General features: G+C 43.6%; 1 protein-coding gene across 2 annotated transcripts in view; it reads left to right on the forward strand.

The window, feature by feature from the left end:
- The window catches only part of GTF2F2 (general transcription factor IIF subunit 2), a 993,146-nt gene extending 982,641 nt beyond the window's left edge, over positions 1–10,505 (forward strand). For both annotated transcript variants that reach the window (XM_085621825.1, XM_085621826.1), the window contains one exon: positions 9,389–10,505. In XM_085621825.1, coding sequence (XP_085477951.1) covers positions 9,389–9,508 — 120 coding nt within the window. In that variant the 3' untranslated portion in view covers positions 9,509–10,505. The remainder of the gene's footprint in view (positions 1–9,388) is intronic.
- Positions 10,506–19,500: the final 8,995 nt, after the last annotated feature.

Genomic DNA, 19,500 nt, shown 5'->3' on the forward strand with positions numbered 1-19,500 from the left:
ATGGCACCCATTAGGTGGGTGGGCTATGATTCTCAGCATTCGACACTGGAATTCCTTCCTTGGAGAAGGGATTCACCTCTCATTGTTATGACTGCAAATAACCCTGGCCAGATGTCTGATTAAATTGTCTTTGAGCAGCAGGGACCTCCACCAATCAGTCAGGCCGTGCTGCTACTTTAACAAGAAATTATTTGTTCGAGGCATATGAGCTGCAGATTATACACTGTGCATAGCTCGCCATCTGGTGTTGGGCCCGGATGTTTGCAGTTTGTTTTTCCTCTTGGAAAGTCTTTGGAAGTCACGAGTTTGGTGACTCCTCCCTTGGTTCGTATTGCGCATGGGCTTCGGCTCCATCCTCAGATTGTTTTTTTCCGCCATTGGGCTCGGATGTAACACTTAGCGCTCCGGTTCCGAACTTTCCAGTTCACCGATCGACGCAAAATCCTCGCTCATCGAGATCCTTCAGATAATAAATCATCTTAATCACCTTCTCTTTGGCACTTCTTCGATTCCGGTCGTCGACGGCGGCCTTCGGGCCTATTCCGGCTCCGGTCTCGGCTGATGGAAAGAACTCCTTTCAAGAAGTGCCCTGGATGTGGGTCCAAGTTTCCCCACACCGATCTCCACGAGGTGTGCAACCTCTGCCTATCCCCTGAACACGAGGCACGAGACTGTCCCGCCTGCAAGTCTTTTCGCTCCAAAAAGACTATTCGAGATCGACGGGCTAGACACAATATGGCGCTCTCCTCGACCTCTGCTCCAGTCGACATCTTCAGGGACGACGTCGAAGCTCCGGGACAGCAGAACATCGAACAGGAGGACGACGACCTCGTCAGTGCTTCCGAGGCCGACGACTCAGATGTGGAGGACATCACCCCGGCGCAGAGGGTCGTGAGTACAATACCCCCTCCCACACCCACGCCGACACCCAAAAAGGCTTTGGTCACACCTTCGCGCCTAGGCAAGACCAAGGATACTGCTTCTCACACCCCACCTTCGGGCCCGGTAAAGAAGCCTATTAAGCCTTCCGGCAGCTCGGGCTCGAGCCAGCCTAACATCGGTACCGAAAAACACCCTTCGGCACCGAAGAAAAGATCGGCCTCCATCTCCACACCGAACCCAGTACCAAAGCCTTCGGTGTCGAAACCTGCCCTGCCGGTCAACATCACAAGGCCCTCGGCACCGACACTCCTGTGCCGAAGCCTTCTTCGGCGCCGACCAAAAAATCGGAGGTCCCAAAGAAGCACGGCTTGGACAAGCCTAAAAAGCCGTCGGCCCCGAAAACTTCGGCGCTGACCGAACAACCAGTGTCGCAAGAACTTTTTACACCGGATCCCCTCCAAAAGAAACTCACCAAGGATCCAAAAACTGGGCATTTGACATTGTCTACAAAAAAGAGACACTTAGACAAACCAGCTCCACCTCCACCTCCAAAGAGGAATGACACTGCTACCTCCCCTTTCAGAGTGCCTTCCCCTCCTCCTCCACCTCCTCCACCCTCCCCACCTCTACCCTCTCCGCCCCCGCCTCATCGTTCCCCCAACCTTGTCTCCCGTCCCAGACGACTTAGGAGACCCATTTTATGATCCAGCAGATGTGCCACAGGATCCCACCCCTACTGGATCTCCAGACCCATGGGACGACTATAATAATCCGGACATCCCAGATGTCCCACAGGATGACCTTTACCCATCTAGGCCATCCCCACCTGAAGATTCCTTGGGTTTTCACCACCTATTACAAAGGGCGGCACACTACCACGGGGTGGAGTTACACACTGACCCAGTGGAGGAGGATTTTCTCCTAGACACCTTTGACGACGCACATAGGTCTACTGCCATCCTACCTATGTTAAAAGGGGTGATTAAATATGCACCGGAGGTCTTTAAAGACCCAGTCAGGGCCAGGGTCCTAAACCCCCGTATAGAGAAGAAATACAAAGCCGCCCCCACAGACCCTTCATATATTAAAGGCCCTGCACCATTGGATTCCCTAGTGGTATCTACAGCTAGGAAACGCTCCAATTCTCAGGCGTCAGGCGAAGCACCACCACCTGACAAAGAGTCCAAGCTCCTAGACGCGTCAGGGAAGCGCACTGCGTCACAAGCCGCCAACATATGGCGTATCGCCAACACGCAAGCGCTATTGGCCAGATACGACAGGGCACATTACGATGAGTTAGAGACCATCATGCACCATCTCCCTGAAAAATATAAGAACAGGGCCAATGAATTGATCCAAGAGGGAAAACTAATAACTAATACCTCTATTCGCTGTGCCCTAGATCAGTGGTTCCCAAACTTTTGACTCCTGAGGACCCCCATTGAGTCACCACTGGAAGCCGGGGACCACCAAGCAATTTATAGTATTTAAATTTCAAACATTAAAACAGTCATTCGAAAAAAATAAACACATGTGTGCACAAGAAATACTCGAATTACTAAGGATTTTAGGGGCATATTTACAAGTCTCTATCGACATGGGAACGTCACTTTTTGCGATGTTTCTGTGGCAATAGGGGCTTCGCCTTATTTACAAGGCAGCGTTAAGCCACTTATTGTGGCTTAACGCTGCCTTGTAAATTAAGGCCCCCTTGCATGCAATGCTTAGCGTGAAAAAGGTGGGCAGTGGGCGTTTCACTCCAATACCCACGGATTTTGACGCTGCCCTCTATTTACAAGGTCAGCTTAAATAGGAGACAGCACAAAAATTAAGCCCATGAAAAACCTGGTCTTAACTTGGCAAGATGATGAGAAATGCCTTCTTCCACCTTTTTTTTGCTTTTTCCATTGGAAAAAGCAAAACACCTTCGATTGTTTATGTTCAGGAAGGTGGTCCTTCCTGCACATAAACAATCTTTAATAAAAATGACGTTTTGTAACTTCCATGTGTGCTGCATTAGGCAGCACACATAGAAGTGACAAAACGGCATTACAAAATTGTTCATGTGCAGGAAGTGGGAACATAGCAGCATCAGGATAATGATAGACTGGGAATAAACATATGTTGCTTACTTTTACCATGCAGTTTGCAAGCAGCTCTTTGATGACGGTTTATAGGACACTGCTAGATTACGATTGTCCCTTATGAATTGCACAGTTACAAAAGAATCTCTGTGACAAAATCAGTAACCCACTGACCTATGCACATAAAATACTGTTTTTTTAAAATGCATTGTACACGTTCTTTGCAGTAGGCATATTAACCCTCTGTGTCACATTAGATAAGTCAAAGCTGCCACTGGACAAAACACCGATCTCTCTCCAGCAGGTACATTAATCACTGGCAATTTCTTGACACTTTTATGGTTGCTCGAAAACTGCTAATTTTACAAGGAACTTTGCAGTGCTTTTAAAACTGCTGCCTGCGGACCCCCTGGGAATGAGCAACGGACCCCTGGGGGTCCTCGGACCCCAGTTTGGGAAACACTGCCCTAAATGCAGCAGATACAGCCTCCAGGGCCATAAACACTAGTGTCCTTCTACGTCGTCATGCCTGGCTCAGAGTTTCAGGTTTTAAACCTGAGGTACAAGCCTCTATATTAAATCACCTATTTGACCAAGATCATCTATTTGGCCCAAAAGTTGATGAAGCCCTCGAAAACATGAAAAAAGATACTGACAAGGCGAAATCCATGGGAGCCCTACAGTCACACACTACTAGGCGCTCCTTTCGCCGCTCTTCCTTTCGAGGCACGGGTAGAGGCTACTCCTCGGATAGTGCATCCACGTCCTACAAATCCCCTCCTCAATCTACCTTCACAAAGGGTTATCAAAGAGGCGGATACAGAGGCAATAATAATAAGGGCAGAGGCAAAACAAATACCGCCCGCTGTGCCACACCTACTACCCAATGACTTTCCCCCGCTCCCTCCAGACCATTCCACTCCGGTCGGGGGCAGAATACAACATTTCCTTCACGTCTGGGAGACAATCACCTCAGACATATGGGTGACACAAATTATTCAGTCAGGGTATTGCTTAGAACTAACATCTGCCCCCCCAAACATTCCACCCAGGCACCGCCCCATGTCTCAAGAACATACTGCACTGCTAAAACAGGAGGTGACCTCCCTCCTGCAAAAAGGAGCCATAGAGCAGGTCCCCATAAATCAGCAAAATTTAGGGGTCTACTCCCTGTACTTTCTGATTCCAAAGACAGACGAGACTCTACGACCTATCCTAGATCTCAGACCTCTAAACACTTACATACATTCAGACCATTTTCACATGGTAACCCTTCAACAGGTTCTCCCACTTCTCTCCCAGAACGATTTTCTCACCACTCTGGACTTGAAAGACGCATACTTTCATATTCCAGTACACCGGTCACACAGAAAGTACCTCAGATTTGTGGTGGACGGGCAACACTACCAGTTCAAGGTGCTCCCGTTCGGGGTAACAACAGCACCGAGGGTATTCACCAAGTGCCTAGCAGTAGTGGCTGCACACCTCAGAAGACAGCACATTCACGTCTTCCCGTATCTGGACGATTGGCTAATAAAAGCCACGTCCTACGAACAATGTGTGCAACATACCGCCGCTACGGTCCAACTACTCCACCAGCTAGGGTTCACGGTGAACCATCAAAAATCCCACCTGGTACCATCACACACAAAACAATACCTCGGTGCCACCATAGACACCTCAAAAGCCATAGCCTATCCCAATCCTGCCAGGATTGCAAAGATACAGGCTCTGCGTCAAAAATTCATATCTCAACACTCTCTCCCAGCAAGAGTGTTTATGCAACTGATAGGGATGATGGCCTCTTGCATCTTCATAGTGCCCCATGCAAGACTCCAGATGCGTCCACTCCAAGAGTGCGTAGCGCGCCAGTGGAACCAGGCCGAGGGACAACTGGCAGATCTGGTGTTGGTAGACGGTCGCACCCATCGCTCTCTGCAGTGGTGGAACACCACAAACCTTTCCAGATGTCGACCGTTCCTGCACCCGGTCCCACAGATAATCCTCACAACAGACGTATCGCTCTCCGGCTGGGGAGCTCATCTGTTACATCTCACAGCACAGGGCACATGGACGCCACAACAGAAGTTACTCCACATCAACCATCTGGAGTTACTAGCAATCTTCCTCGCCCTAAAATCCTTCCAGACGCAGATTTCAGGCAAGGCAGTCCTCATTCGCACAGACAACATGACTGCCATGTACTACATTCAAAAGCAGGGGGGCACACACTCTCCACAGCTCTCTCAGCTAGCTCAGAGCATGTGGAGATGGGCAATTCCACAAAAAATCTTTCTCCTGGCCCAACACGTCCCAGGAGTCCAAAACACCGTGGCAGATCTGCTCAGCAGACAGACGCAGCAGATCCACGAGTGGGAACTTCACCCACAAGTTCTTCACCCGTTCTTTCAGAAGTGGGGGCATCCACACATAGACCTATCCGCCACCCACGAAAACAAAAAATGCCCAAGCTTCGCCTCCAGATATCCACACCCATTGTCCAAAGGCAATGCGATATGGATGAACTGGTCAAACAAATTTGCATACGCTTTTCCACCTCTCCCACTAATTCCATTAGTGGTGCGAAAGCTACAACAGCATTCCCTAACACTGATCCTAGTAGCTCCAACATGGGCCAGACAAAGTGGTACACCACATTGCTGGAACTCTCAGTAGTACCACACCAAAAGCTACACCTCTCACCATGCCTCCTAACCCAGGACCATGGAGAGATCAGGCACCCGGACCCAGCTCAGCTCAACCTTGCGATCTGGCTCCTGAGGTCCTAGAATTTGGATACCTTAACCTTCCCCCTGATTGCATGAACATTATCAGGGAAGCTAGACGCCCTACTACTAGGGCATGCTATGCTGCAAAGTGGAAAAGATTTGTTGTTTACTGCCACAACAACACAATCAATCCTTTAAATGTGTCCATACAGCACATCATATGTTATTTACTCCACCTACAAAGGTGTAACCTAGCATATACTTCCATTAGGTTACACCTCGCTGCCATCGCTGCTTACTTACAGAACAGGCAGCACCTATCACTCTTCAGAGTGCCTGCCATCAAGGCCTTCATGGAAGGCCTCAAAAGAGTAATTCCACCCAGAGTACCACCCTCACCGGTCTGGAATTTGAATATAATTCTCACAAGGTTAATGGGACCCCCTTTCGAACCATTACATAAATGTGAGCTCCAATTTCTCACATGGAAAACAGCTTTCCTAGTGGCCATCACTTCCCTCAGAAGGGTTAGTGAAATACAAGCACTCACTATACAGGAACCTTTTCTCCAAATGCATCAGCACAAGGTTGTACTCCGCACCAACCCAAAGTTTCTACCCAAAGTCATTTCTCCATTCCATTTAAACCAGTCGGTAGAATTACCAGTCTTTTTCTCACAACCTCAAACTGTTGCGGAAAGAGCGTTACACACACTGGATGTAAAAAGGGCTTCACTTTACTACATCCAACGCACACAACCTTTCAGGAAAACCAAACAGCTATTTGTCTCCTTCTCTCCACCACATAAAGGCAACCCTATTTCTAAAGCAGGGATAGCTAGGTGGATTGTAAAATGCATACAGATTTTCTACCACAAAGCAAAACGAACGCTATTGGTTCACCCTAAAGCCCACTCTAGAAGGAAGATAGGGGCTTCTATGGCTTTTCTAGGAAACATACCACTAGATGACATATGCAAAGCAGCCACATGGTCAACACCGCACACTTTCACAATACATTACTGTGTAGATGTGCAAACCAAGCAACAAGCTACTGTGGGCCAGGCTGTACTCAAAACACTGTTCCAAACTACTGCAACGGATACCGGTGGTCGCCGCTAGGGTTGGGTACTGCTATATAGTCTATGCACAGTGTATAATCTGCAGCTCATATGCCTCGAACGGAATATGCTACTTACCAGTAGGCATCTGTTCTTGGCATGTAGAGCTGCAGATCTATACACGCCCACCCGCCTCCCCGGCTACCTGTATCCGTTCCAGTCTTATCTTATTTAGATACAACACACATGGGTTTCTTTACTGTTACCACTACGCTCCATCTTTCCCTGCTGGCGAAAAACAATCTGGGGATGGAGCGAAGCCCATGCGCAATACGGACCAAGGGAGGAGTCACCGAACTCGTGACTTCCAAAGACTTTCCAAGAGGAAAAACAAACTGCAAACATACGGGCCCAACACCAGATGGCGAGCTATGCACAGTGTATAGATCTGCAGCTCTACATGCCAAGAACAGTTGCATACTGGTAAGTAGCATATTCCTTATTCCTGACTATTCAGAATTGGGCAACTGTGAAATTTGAGTTATGCCTTCGTAATTCTCTTAACTAAAGTAATTTTGTGAGCGCTTGTTACACGAAATTCCTTAAATGATGCCATTTTGCCATTCCACTTAATTATGCGTCATTCACAGTGAAAGATTAACCACAAACGATGGGAACAACAGAACTGTAGTTGCTGTAATTTGCAGTGTTTTTGTTTGAATGTGGCTTTGTTGCAAAAATTGATGTGAGATGCCTTTTGTGCTAAAATGTAGAAAAATTTGACAGATTTGCATTCCACACAGCTATGTATAATTTCACGTAATTTTGCTAAATTATGCGATTTTCGCACACCCGTATTCAAAACCCTGCTACATTCGAGACATTATGTACATGGCCTGGCCTAAGAATTCTTTCTCTCCATCATGATCACTAATCTCTTATCCAACTTCACTCTTTCTGGCCTCTGTCTCTTAAACCGATCTATATAGCTCTCTCTTTTTTTCATCAGTATTTTAATTTTACACCTAACCCCATGAAACTCTCTTTCCCCTCTCTGTTTACGAAATTATTTTCTGTTGGAGCAACCTTCATATAACAATATACCTCCACTTTCTCCAGTCATTAACTATATTTCGTATTGTGCCCTCTCCTTGCCCCTAGTCTCAGACAAATGTGCCAATGTTGTTAACTACTCCAGTTATTCTTAATTTAATAAGGCAAGTCTCTAGCACTTCATATCAGAAGAATGTAACTGCGGAATAGATTATGACAGGAACCTATCACGCATGGTTCCATTCCAATTGACTAGAACTAATTTCAATTAGAAATATTATTATGACAGTTCAATCCTGTTTCGATAATCAATCCTTAATGCAAACCTGGTGAACTAATTGTTTAAATTATTCATAGACCAGACATCCGAATTTTTCCCAATGTTTAGCTGCTTTGCCTATGTACTAAATGGACTGACTTGATCCTAATTTACAACTTCACAAAGAGAACGTCTTTACCATCGGCCTGTGTGCAATCTCAAAACATTTGATGGTTAACTTATATTGGTCAGCAGCTGACTTCATTGTTACACTCATGAAAGCAGATTACATCCGGGTATATGCGCTAATCACTTTGAAGGATCAGCGGGTAATCTTAATTTTCCGTCTGAGATGGCTTCGCCAATGCATAAATGATAATCCGTAGCACTCTACCTTTTCTGTAGCACAAAAGGAAGGCATTTTGGGGTACATACGCGATGAATTGAGGAAAGAAAAAGTTAACTGTGAAATAGATTTAAAGATTTAACTAAAAATATTAGGAATATTAATTTGAATACATTTAGAAAATGTAGATTTACCAAAATGCCATTTTTGTTTTGTGTGTTGAGAGAATGGGGTGAGTGAGTGATCAGTGACACAAACTCAGATAACCTAATATTCACAATATTATTATTCCATAGCTTGTTTTCTGTTGAACCTTTATCAGAAGAGCAAAGAATTATGCAAAATTGTTTCCTACCGATATGTTACATTGATAACTTGTAAAGTTACAGTAATCTGGTTAAGGGAAATAGATAGTTTTAGACAATATGCCTGGTTCCAATTGTTTCTCTTTACATATAATCCAACTATGTAGCCTCTTTCACATTGACAGCTCTCACTCAATATCCCTGACTCACCTCATATTTGCATGCATGGATTCTTTATTATTCAAGTGAGTATACTAAAGAAGCAGAAAAAGCAGGCAAGCTTTGCAAGCGGGGATCCTATGCTTAGAAATTAACTTGCTATAAAGGCAGGTCGTTGAGTCCTCTTGCTGTTTAAGATTTCCACAATCTGGTGTTAGTAAAGACCTTATGTACAAGTACTGGAGTTTTTGTAGTGGGGTCTTCTTTACAGTTCCACTTTTTCAGAAATTATGATCACATAGCAAGACATAGTTTCACAAATAACTCAAACAGGACTCAAATTATGTTTTATAACAGATAGGAAAAACAAGGATTCATGACCCCCTCTTTCATTGATGTTCTATGTGTGACAAGCAAGACCACACAAAAGACTTATGAAGCATAACATGGTTTTGTGAGCAATGGATCGGTTATGAATGGTATGATGAAATCGTTTGTATTTGTTTTTCAGAATTACCTGAAAGATATTTTGAGAGAAATCTGCACCTACAATGCTAAAGGAACTCACAAAAGTACTTGGGAGCTGATGCCGGAGTACAGGCATTATCAAGGGGAAGAAAAGAGTGACTAGCAAGAACCGTCCTGGAGAGACCAGCAGAGAATACAAGATGCAACTGCACTGAACAAAGTCTGCACATGTTCCAGTCATGAAAGACCAATCGGATCACTCTACTACAGTGTGTCAAAAAGACGAGCTCCGCGTTTCTTCCCGGGTTTATTTTTTAAATGTATTTCTTGAAGTATATCTTTGACAGGCAACTGTTATCAGCTTACTTACTGTTGTGTTCGGTCTTTGATTAACCCCAAGTAGAAAGGCTATGTATTTATTTTAAATTGTAGAAACTATTCCCCAGCAATACTTCGTTGGTTCCCTTTTTCTTCACATTCTAGAAATTTGGAGAGAAAAAAACTGTGTCGAAAAAGCTGGGAGCTGGCTTGCTTTGCTGCCATCTCCAGCTTGCAGTGGTCACTGGGTGGCACCGACTGGACGCATCTGACATAGCATCCCAAGTGATGTCATGGAGGACGAGATAGGGGCATCCTGAGCTCACAACCGCCTTCGTGCCATGGAAAGAAACCTGCTAGTTAAAGACTCTGGTACCCTCTTGTTAGCACACCATCTTGCCAAATTATTATTTAAATCTCAGCAGGTCTGAAAAGTTCCAAGTTGGTTATGTAGTGACACCTCCATTCCCCTAAATTCGTCTTCCCAAGCTGTGTGTGATCTTGATATTTGAAAAGGTGTATGCTTTTCCTGTGTAGAAACAAATTCGTATTTTTTAGTTTCTCCGTTTATGTAACATTCCCAGAGAGATCATGTGTGTTTTTACTCCTGAGGCTATAGTTCAATGTACTATTAGCGTTATTAGCTACTACTGTCAAGGGAACCCTCTTAACATAATGTTTGCATTTTCCATGTTTTAATTATTTCATTCTGCTGCTGGACGTGCTTTCTATTTCATCCAGCATTTTCTCAAAGTTAATCCTTATTTCTGTGAACAGATTTTTGACAGATAATGTTTACCTATGGATGAAAACATTGAAATAAAAGTAGTTTGGTTAAAAAATACACGAGTTTGTGTTTATGGTTAGGACTTCACTGATGCGCTCAGTTCACATTTGCAATAGGCTTATAGCAGTCGATAGAAAAAAGTCAGGTTAACTTATTGCAAAGGCTCAGTCAATTCTGTGTTTCCCCTTAGCACATATATCATTGCGACAGTTGTGTCTGTGTGGGTACGGAGTTCCTTGTATATTTTATGACTCCAAATAATGTGCTAATGAAAAATTAATTCTGAGGAAGAATACGAGACACTTTTGTGGCGAGGGTAAAAGGACTGCTTGGATCGAGAAAATGTGCCTGAGACTTGTGCTTCCTCTTGTAACTCTTCCTCCATTTTTGGAAATTAAACTAAAGCACCAGTATGAAACAGTCACACTGGGGCCGTGCTGTGATATCATTTGTTTACCCTGTAAGTCTGGTGCTCGTCTTTGCATTTTCAAGTTAACCTCCTTTTCACACATGCTCTGTATTTCAGAATTGCTTCTGAGCAATGACAAACTCGTACAAAGTCTATTCTCTGCATAGACCAGTTGATTTATCAGTATATGAGCGACGCCAAATAGCCATATCCTTTTTAAATGCTAAATAGCACCTTCTACCTGTAGACCCCATACTTCTGGAAAAGTACTAATAACTGCCAATCCCTTGCCTTATTTAATCTCCCTAAGTAATATGCTGGATCCGGAAAACGCCTCTATTGTACCGCCTGCACAATCAATAGGCTTCTTAGTCGCAACTTCACACAACTCCAGATGGTATGACCTGGAGCTCCATATAGACGGCACCCCTGCCTGCTGACATAACGTCTTCTGTTGCATGCCTTACAACATGAATCGGGAGTTTAGCTCCAACAGTTTTTTAGCATTTTTGCCAAAGTTTCCCACAAAAGTTCTGTATTAGTGTGCAGGGATTATTTCTTTTAAAGCAGCCGGTTTTAAACCATGACAGACCTGCCGGAATCCGATGTTGGCCCTTGGTGACTTGGCACCAAGTACGGTTTGTTATCATGAGACAAGCGCTTCCTGGTGTATCTGAAGGCCATCAGGGAAACAAGTGCTCCCTAATACGCCTGAAGGTCATCAGGGGGTTGGATAACAAACTCTACATCACTGAGCGCAAGAAATGTGGTCTGTGCCACTCCAAGTCGCTGGGCCGTTCACAGACCTGCCTCCGTGCTCCATCCTTGGATAAGTCAAGGGACAAATTGAAGAGGAGGACCAAAAGTCCAAATGGGGTTCTTTGCACTCTCGATGCTCCAGCTCCAGTGAGAGGCGCTCTTAAAGGCCTGAATCCAGCTTTAATTTGTATCCGATTTCAGTCGTGGAACAGATTCACCCCAAGTTCCCCAGGCCATTGTCGACTCTCCAGTAGTTTCAGCCATCAAGGAAGCCATGCTGCAACATTTTAAGATTGTTCCGGTTCCCTCTGATGTGCCTTTGCACCCCACTGATTCGTCAGGGCATCCAGTTGGACTTCATATGGTGCAGACAGGCCCAGTTACACCCCAGCTTCTGGCACCAGGCTGCTCTTTGATCCTTTTACCAAAGGTTTCCACCAGCTGCTTTCTTGGCAGTGTCAACATCGACTCCCACTCAGATGCCGGTTGCAATTCTGAACTGGTTTCAGCCAGAGCTTGCTCTATGATGTGCTACACAAGGTGCAACCCCAATGTAAGGATGACTATTCCTCTGTCCCCTTGCATCAGAGGCAGTATTACAGAAGGATGGAGGCACTCTTTGACTCAAAAAATGGCGTTATCCAAAGTTTGGAAATTGTTCCCAACAATGAAGATGACAACAGAGGTGAATCATTTGCTACCCTCCGTTCGCTGATGCTGGCCTATATTTAGAAATGCAAAATGCTAATGGCCCAGACACCTCAAATGAAATAGAGTTTAATTTGTCTTTAGGAGCCCCCACAGAGGAAAGTGCTTTTTTTGCAGTGGTAGTTTGTAGAGCAACGAGTAGAGACTACAGCCAATCTGTTTTTTCCCGGCCACTAAGCAGGAAAATTGTGCATCCATACATGGAAGCACTAGGTGATCCAATGTGACACAGCACTCTTTTCCAAAGAGCTCTGTGGTGCCACACTCTACGAGCAAAGGTGAAACCTAATTCTGTCCCCACTGCTTGACCGAACAGGCTAAAGGATAGACTTTAAGGTTAAGAAAGCTTCCTCTTCAGCCAGTCTGGCACATTGCTCAATAAATAGTGCTTTGCGACTTGGGCTGTTACATTCACTCACTCTGGGAACATGGTCAGTGAGTGTTTGCATGCCAGGACTTCCTATACAAGGTGGTCAAGATGCAGTGAAATATGTCTTGAAATCCAGCCTAATTATGGATACCAATGTGGTCATCGGTCCGCATGCTTCCCTTTGTGCCATTGGGTTTTCTGTGGCTGTCCAGGTTTTGCTTATGGGTATGTCCCATAATGGAATGAGACTATTTGGCGAGAAGGCAGAAGCAGCACTCCTGGGCCTGTTTTCATCTGCTTGCCAATTCCATCAGCTGTACCAAAAGTACTGTGGACATTCAAAGGGTGTTGCCTTTCGCTAGAGGCAACTCTTGCGGACTACTAAGCAACCCATTTGCCGTTTTGTGGCACCAAGGGCAGAGGTGGGGTGGCTACCAACAACAGTACTCTGCTTCCTCTTCTTTTGACACTGTAGCCACAGCAAAACCTCTTTGGTTTTCTTCCTGCAACTCACCGAGACTAGTAAGATGGAGGACTTTGTAGTACCTTTCCAGCTCCTTCCCTTTGTGGAGGCTCGTCCATATGTTCTGCCAGTCTTCACTCAACCATTGGCGACCCTTGCTGATATTATATCGTAGTACAGATTTTACTAGCCAAGCATTCAATCACGTGTTTGCCCAAGTTCGGCCTAACTTCGGCCCCTCAGGTATTGATAAAAGTCATGTCTGTAGTTGTAACCCATCGTCGCTGCTCGACAATATACATATTCCCATAACTTGACGTGAAGCTGAATCGGCCTAAGCTGGTCTCAGACCACCTTCAGGTGAGGGTGTGACTGCTGTCCTCCCTGGGATTTTCGGCCATAGAGCCTAAGTCCAATTTTCAGCCCCTGCAGAGAATTCTTGTTGTATGGGCCATTTTGGACACAGTGGTGTCAAATGACTATCCACCTTGCATTGAGTTCTTGATGCTCTGGAGATTTTCATGATATTTCAGATAAGTGCCTATTCTGGCCTTGGTAGTTATTCTAGGCTCCTTGCTTTGTGCATCCTACTGGCATATGCTAACGTAGGACAGTGAAACCTTCACCTCCAATTACCTTAACACCCGGGTTTTCTTTTGAGAATCATCCACATTTCAGACCAGGCTACTCGGGTATCTTCAATGGTGGATGTGGGATGCCAACCTCACCTGCTGCAGGCCTTTGTCCTTCCCACATCCAGAACTCGGTGATGACAGATGCAGCGTTCCTATGCTGTGGCGTGCACCTGGATGATGCACAGTTCAGAGGCCTCTGGTCCATAATGTAGCCAGTAAAGCCAATCTTCCTTCTCATCAGAGATATGGTATTCCTGATACTGATGAACATAACGGCCATGCGGTACTGCAACAAAGAAGACAGTGTGTGGGTATTCTCTTTTTGTCAGGAGTCTCTGGGCTCAAGGGTTGGCTGGCTGTTCACAGGATGTCCCTGACAGTGAATTACGTGGTGGTATCCTTCAACATCAGAGCAGACCAGCTCAACAGGCATTGTCTTGTTAACTACAAGTGGCGTCTGCACCTGCAGGTGGTTTGGGACATCTTCATCTGGTGTGGTGGCCTCCTTGGAGATGACGCCATTCCACGTCAGGCAGTCCATCATGATCCAAGCTAATCTTTTCTCCTCTGCATCCCTCTAAGGAGAAAGAGTGGCTTCACCGGTTGGGTCCTAAGCATGCTGTTACTTTTTATATTGATAGAACTAAGGAGTACTATATGGTTGATCAACTGTATGTTGGGTTTTGCAGTGAAAAAAAGGTAAATGTGGCCCAGAAGCAAATCTTTTCCCAATATATTGTCCTCCGCGTTGGCTAAAAAAGACCCTCCTTGAGAGATTAGAGCTCTTTCCACCACAGAAAATGCCTCGACTACTGATTTAGCTCGGGGTAGTCCACATGGCTGTGTAGGTATGTGGATATTTATCCATACTTTCACAAGGTACTTCTGAATTGAATATACTGTCTGTAGATAGGCGAGCTTTGACCCCTTGTTTCTGCAGAATTTCTATATTTCTACTCACACTTTCTTTTTTTTCAATTTTTGTTTTGTTTTATATAGCTTGAACTAGACACACAGATATCAGGTATCAGAGCGCTTTAAACTAGCACCAGTTTTGTTACACAAGGACACATTCTTTTTTTGGGGTGGGGGGGTTAGGCACGGGGAGATTAAGTGATTTGCCCAGAATCACAGGACGTTGAGCGTCATTGCCGAGACCCGAACCCGGTACCCCAGCTTTGAGGTCGACCACTCTAGCCGTAAGGCTACATCCTCTCCCTTAGAAGCGGTATTGCTTTGGTATCTCTTAACAAGGTGGGGTGGTTAAAATTATCCTTCCAAAGAATAAGTTACTTATTTTCAGGTGAAAACTTTTCTGGTGGATACTTTCTAACTGCATATTTCTCCCTCCCTATTCGGTTTATTAGATTTCAGACTTAAAAACTTTCCAAGTTAGATTTTGCATACTGTAATTTTGCCAATCTGCTGTTATGATATATGCATTTGTATAAGCTCACAACTCCACTCAGGAGAGTATCCTGGTGCTGATGCAGGAGCTGTATGTGCAGAGCCAGGGTCGGGGTTAGGTGAAGAACCTGATCTTCAGTATCGTACATAATTCAAGAACTGAAGAGGAGGCTCTGATGTGCAGGGGCAGATTGTTCCAGGAGCAAAGTAGGAGAAGGAAGAACTGCTGGATCTGGTTCTGCGAGGCGTGTGTGAGAGTAGGAGTTTGGCTGAGCAAAGGGGTCTGGTAGGTTTGTGGAAGTTCATGCGGTTGGTCAGGTACGTGGGGACAATTTTGTGTAAAGCTTCGTATTTGTGTATGAGGATTTTCAAGAATGCTCATTTGGGGATTAGTTGACGCTTTGTGCCTCAGGGCAGAAAAAAGCCTATGATTAAGCTGGTGTCAGCATGCAGGTGTGGCGCCTATATACAACTCTGTGTCGTTCGATATCGGGGAGAATGTATTTGCAGTGGAGACCAGTAGTGCTGTATACCAGCATACAGGAGCCATTGCAGAGAAGTTTTCAGGATCCAGTCTGGCACCTGGGGAGATTACAAAGAAGGGGAATCAGCAATTCGAAGGATTATTCACCAGAAAGAGCATTAGCAAAGGTAAATAACATATTCATCATGCAGTTGGATAATCAATCCACATTCCATTTATTTAAGTCTTGAAAAATAGCTTTGTTATGCCACCTTCTTCTTAGTGCTGTATATTCGTTTCCTCACTTGTCCTAGAAGGCTTCAGCTTCGTGTTTCCACTTTAAAAACTGTTTGGTAATCTTGTGGGTCTGTCTGGTTTTCTGCATAGGCTATCACTTTTATGAATATTTGCAGTGCGTTTTCCACACAGGAACATACAGTAACTGTTTACTACTCACTTCCCTGCTATCAAGCCAAACCTTTTACTCCTAGACTGTAATGCTGCAGACAAAACATTATCCAGCTCCAGCATGCCAATAGCATTAATGGGATCAGTTGTTTTTCTTTCTGTGCATGTTGATATTGCCCTTTAGATCAAAATGTAGTTCTATTCATAGTTCTTACACTGTTATTCTTGCCAGTGAACATCACCAGCTCTTTTTGCATAGAAGTTAGTGCTTACTCTGCAAGCCCAGCTCTTGCCCATCTAAGGTCTATCAGGTTAGCTAGGCAGGGTTTGAAAGTGCAATATGGAATGTGTTCATGCAAAGCCTTGCAAGACTTGTTGCAAAAGAGGAAGGCCATTAGATCCTGAGACTCCTTAACACGCCCCCCCTTTCCTTTTTCCTGGCCTCCAAGACCATTGGTGTTTAAAATTACTTCGAGGAGAGCATTCTTGATTTTGAAGGAACTGAATATCAAAACAGTCCTCTCAGTTTTCATGCTATCCAAACAGATATCGAGTTATGTTTGTAACCTGATTTTCAAGCAATAGAAAAAAATGACCCTTGTGATTGCTTCTCCATCTCAGCCAACATTTTCAATAATCTACAAGTCTTCTCTACAGCTGATGGTATGAATTGCCGCAGTTGTAGTCTACATTGCTGTTAAATGATAAGTTCTCAAAGACAAAGCAGCAGTGATCAGAAATATGTCCTGTAATTCAGCCAAGGCTTCTTACTTCAGGGGACAATATGGGTTTTGAGGTTTTTTTTAAAGTGATGGATATTATTTTCATAACACCAATTTATATCTCTGACAATATGGAGCCTTCCACAAATCTGCTATAGTCTGGTCCTGCAGAAGCTTCACCAGTGCAACATTTAACACTATTCACATTGTAATGCGGCTGCCATCTCTGGTGAACCAGGCCATAGAGGTCAGTGAATAATCCATAATCGGGAAGCTGCTGAACAAGGTGAGTCAACTAGGACCAAGCATAGAGGCAGACAAAACCAGGAGGGCCGGCATGCAAGGATCTGACAAGAGGCCGCAAGGATGTGCGGTGCACAAGAAACAGCACTGAGTTACCAAAAGCTTGAAGTGCTCTTGGTGGCAAGGTGGGTCTTTCCAGTCTCTCACGAGGCGTAGATGTCATTACCTTTGCTCTCATTGGGCAGGTTATGAAATGATGTGGAAGGGATTGGTGTTGCAGTTACAGGGTGTTGTAAAACCTGAGTGATAGCGCTGGGAGGCCTTCTGGTAGCCATGCGCTCTATAAATGTAAATTCATTCATTCATGGTGGGGAACCATAAATTGGGTCCAGGAATGGTTGTAGGAGTGAGTAACTGGAGTGCTATTGAGTAGACAATTAATAGTGCTAAAAAATGAGTGTTTTCACAATGTGCAATCCCTTGACCATACAATCGACAATAAGTTCCTACGCAAGTCAATTTGTCAAACATTATACTGTGACATAAAAAGTGATAATTATAAGAAACTCAGTGTAAAAACCAAAGAAAGAGAGATATTATGAGAAAAAAAATTGATCTCAATTAATTGAATTCAATAGTAATATAAAAACGAATTCCATTTAAAAGGACATCAGATTAACAATATTATGGAATACAATCTTTAAAACAACAATATTATTCAATACATGATCGACATATGGAAAACACAATAAAAACCAGTAGTGGCAGAAAAATTAATCTTCGCGCGTTTCGGCGCAGTTCTGCCTTCGTCAGGAATTGCCACAAAATTACCTAAAGACAATAATTTGGAAAATGCACTTAGAAATACATTTTTCTGAATAAAATTACAACAAACAATTTATTAGTTATGGCTTCACTTTAACAAAACGATTGTCAAGATAATTATATAAAATGAGTAAGTTAGCTGAATATAGAATAAGGTGCAGAAAAGGTAGAGTTAGATAGTCCCATTACCAGGCTAATATAATCTCAGTGCTAGATTTCCTAAACTGATGCTTACTTTAAAAAGTATATTGATTGGCCTTATGCCGGACAAAAACCGATTCTCCCACTTTGATATACTGAATGGATTTCGATCTGTAAAGGTCTGTATGGTTAATCAGGATATAGATTAAAATACTTTTTGATATAAATGTGTTTTATTGACCAAAATGAGTATTACCCTTAGTCTCCGCTTTGCAGATACGTGTGTGTATATTTTTCTTTCGAGTTTCTGATGCTCTTTAAAACAATTATTTATTTACCTTATCTACGAGATAAAGAGCAATATTATCAAAGTACATTATTTTATTGTTTACATGTGTATAAGAGATAGAGAGCAATTATATTAAGAGTTCTTTTTAATAGGTATGTTTCAACAAACTAACGGCAAGTGATAATATCCTACTACAGTGTCGTTTGTTGCACAATTATCGTTATTCTCTTATAGTGAATGGCCGTCATGAATTCTTTATATTACATGACATAAAAATTGTGTATAGAAGGATTTAGCTCAAACCAATATTTAATACGGAATACAGCAACGATAAATAAAGCTTACCTAAATCAAAATTAACGTTGCCTTAATATATGAATGTCCACATGGATGGCGTACATCCGTTTTGTAGGATTAAGTTCCTAAACAAGAAGGATAAAAGAGAACGACCAAACCCTAATTATTTTCTAATCTTCTAATTTGTGTGCGCATAGTGCTGTTTCTATTCTATTTCTACCTTAAAATATAACTTACCTATTTGGCGGTGCGCCTACATAGGCGATTTATCGTCCGAAATGGCTACAAGCGTCTGGAGCGTAACGCTTCCTTCGTCAATGTCTTACAGCTTCTCTGCGGTCTAACTGCTAGAGGATCTCTTCTAATTCCGGTCAGGTGATCTCTACTGGCCGTCATGACGTGTGTATCACGCAAACATCGTTCTTATTGATTGGATCTTTCTAACGTCCATGGAGGATCCAAAATGAACTAGAATGCAAACTAGTTTCATAATAATGGTAGACCTTGTTCTTACTTTCTGGCTTGTGGGCAACTAAACTTTATTAATTAATACTTTCTCTTGACGGTAATTGAGTCGTCAAGCAATCTGAGGTGCACCAGATTATAAACTTCTGTCATCCTGATGGTACAAGATTAGCTTGATTGTTGTTAACTTAACTATATTATTTATTATTGTCTCCGAGCAGTAATTAGTTAGGAGGACACCTAATTATATTTAAATATGTGTATATACTAAATAACACTGGTTATTCCTTCCTAAAGTTAACCAACCATATTATATTAGGTTTTTCTATCCTCTTAATCTATGGATAGAATACATTCTATACAATATATCCTGTTCAATGTAATCTGAGGGTAAATGAACTCAAAAAACCCTTTTGCATGAAAATAGCGTTCTAATCTAGATAGCT

This window comes from Triturus cristatus, chromosome 8 (genome assembly GCF_964204655.1).
Source record: "Triturus cristatus chromosome 8, aTriCri1.1, whole genome shotgun sequence".
Classification (NCBI taxonomy): Eukaryota; Metazoa; Chordata; class Amphibia; order Caudata; family Salamandridae; genus Triturus; species Triturus cristatus.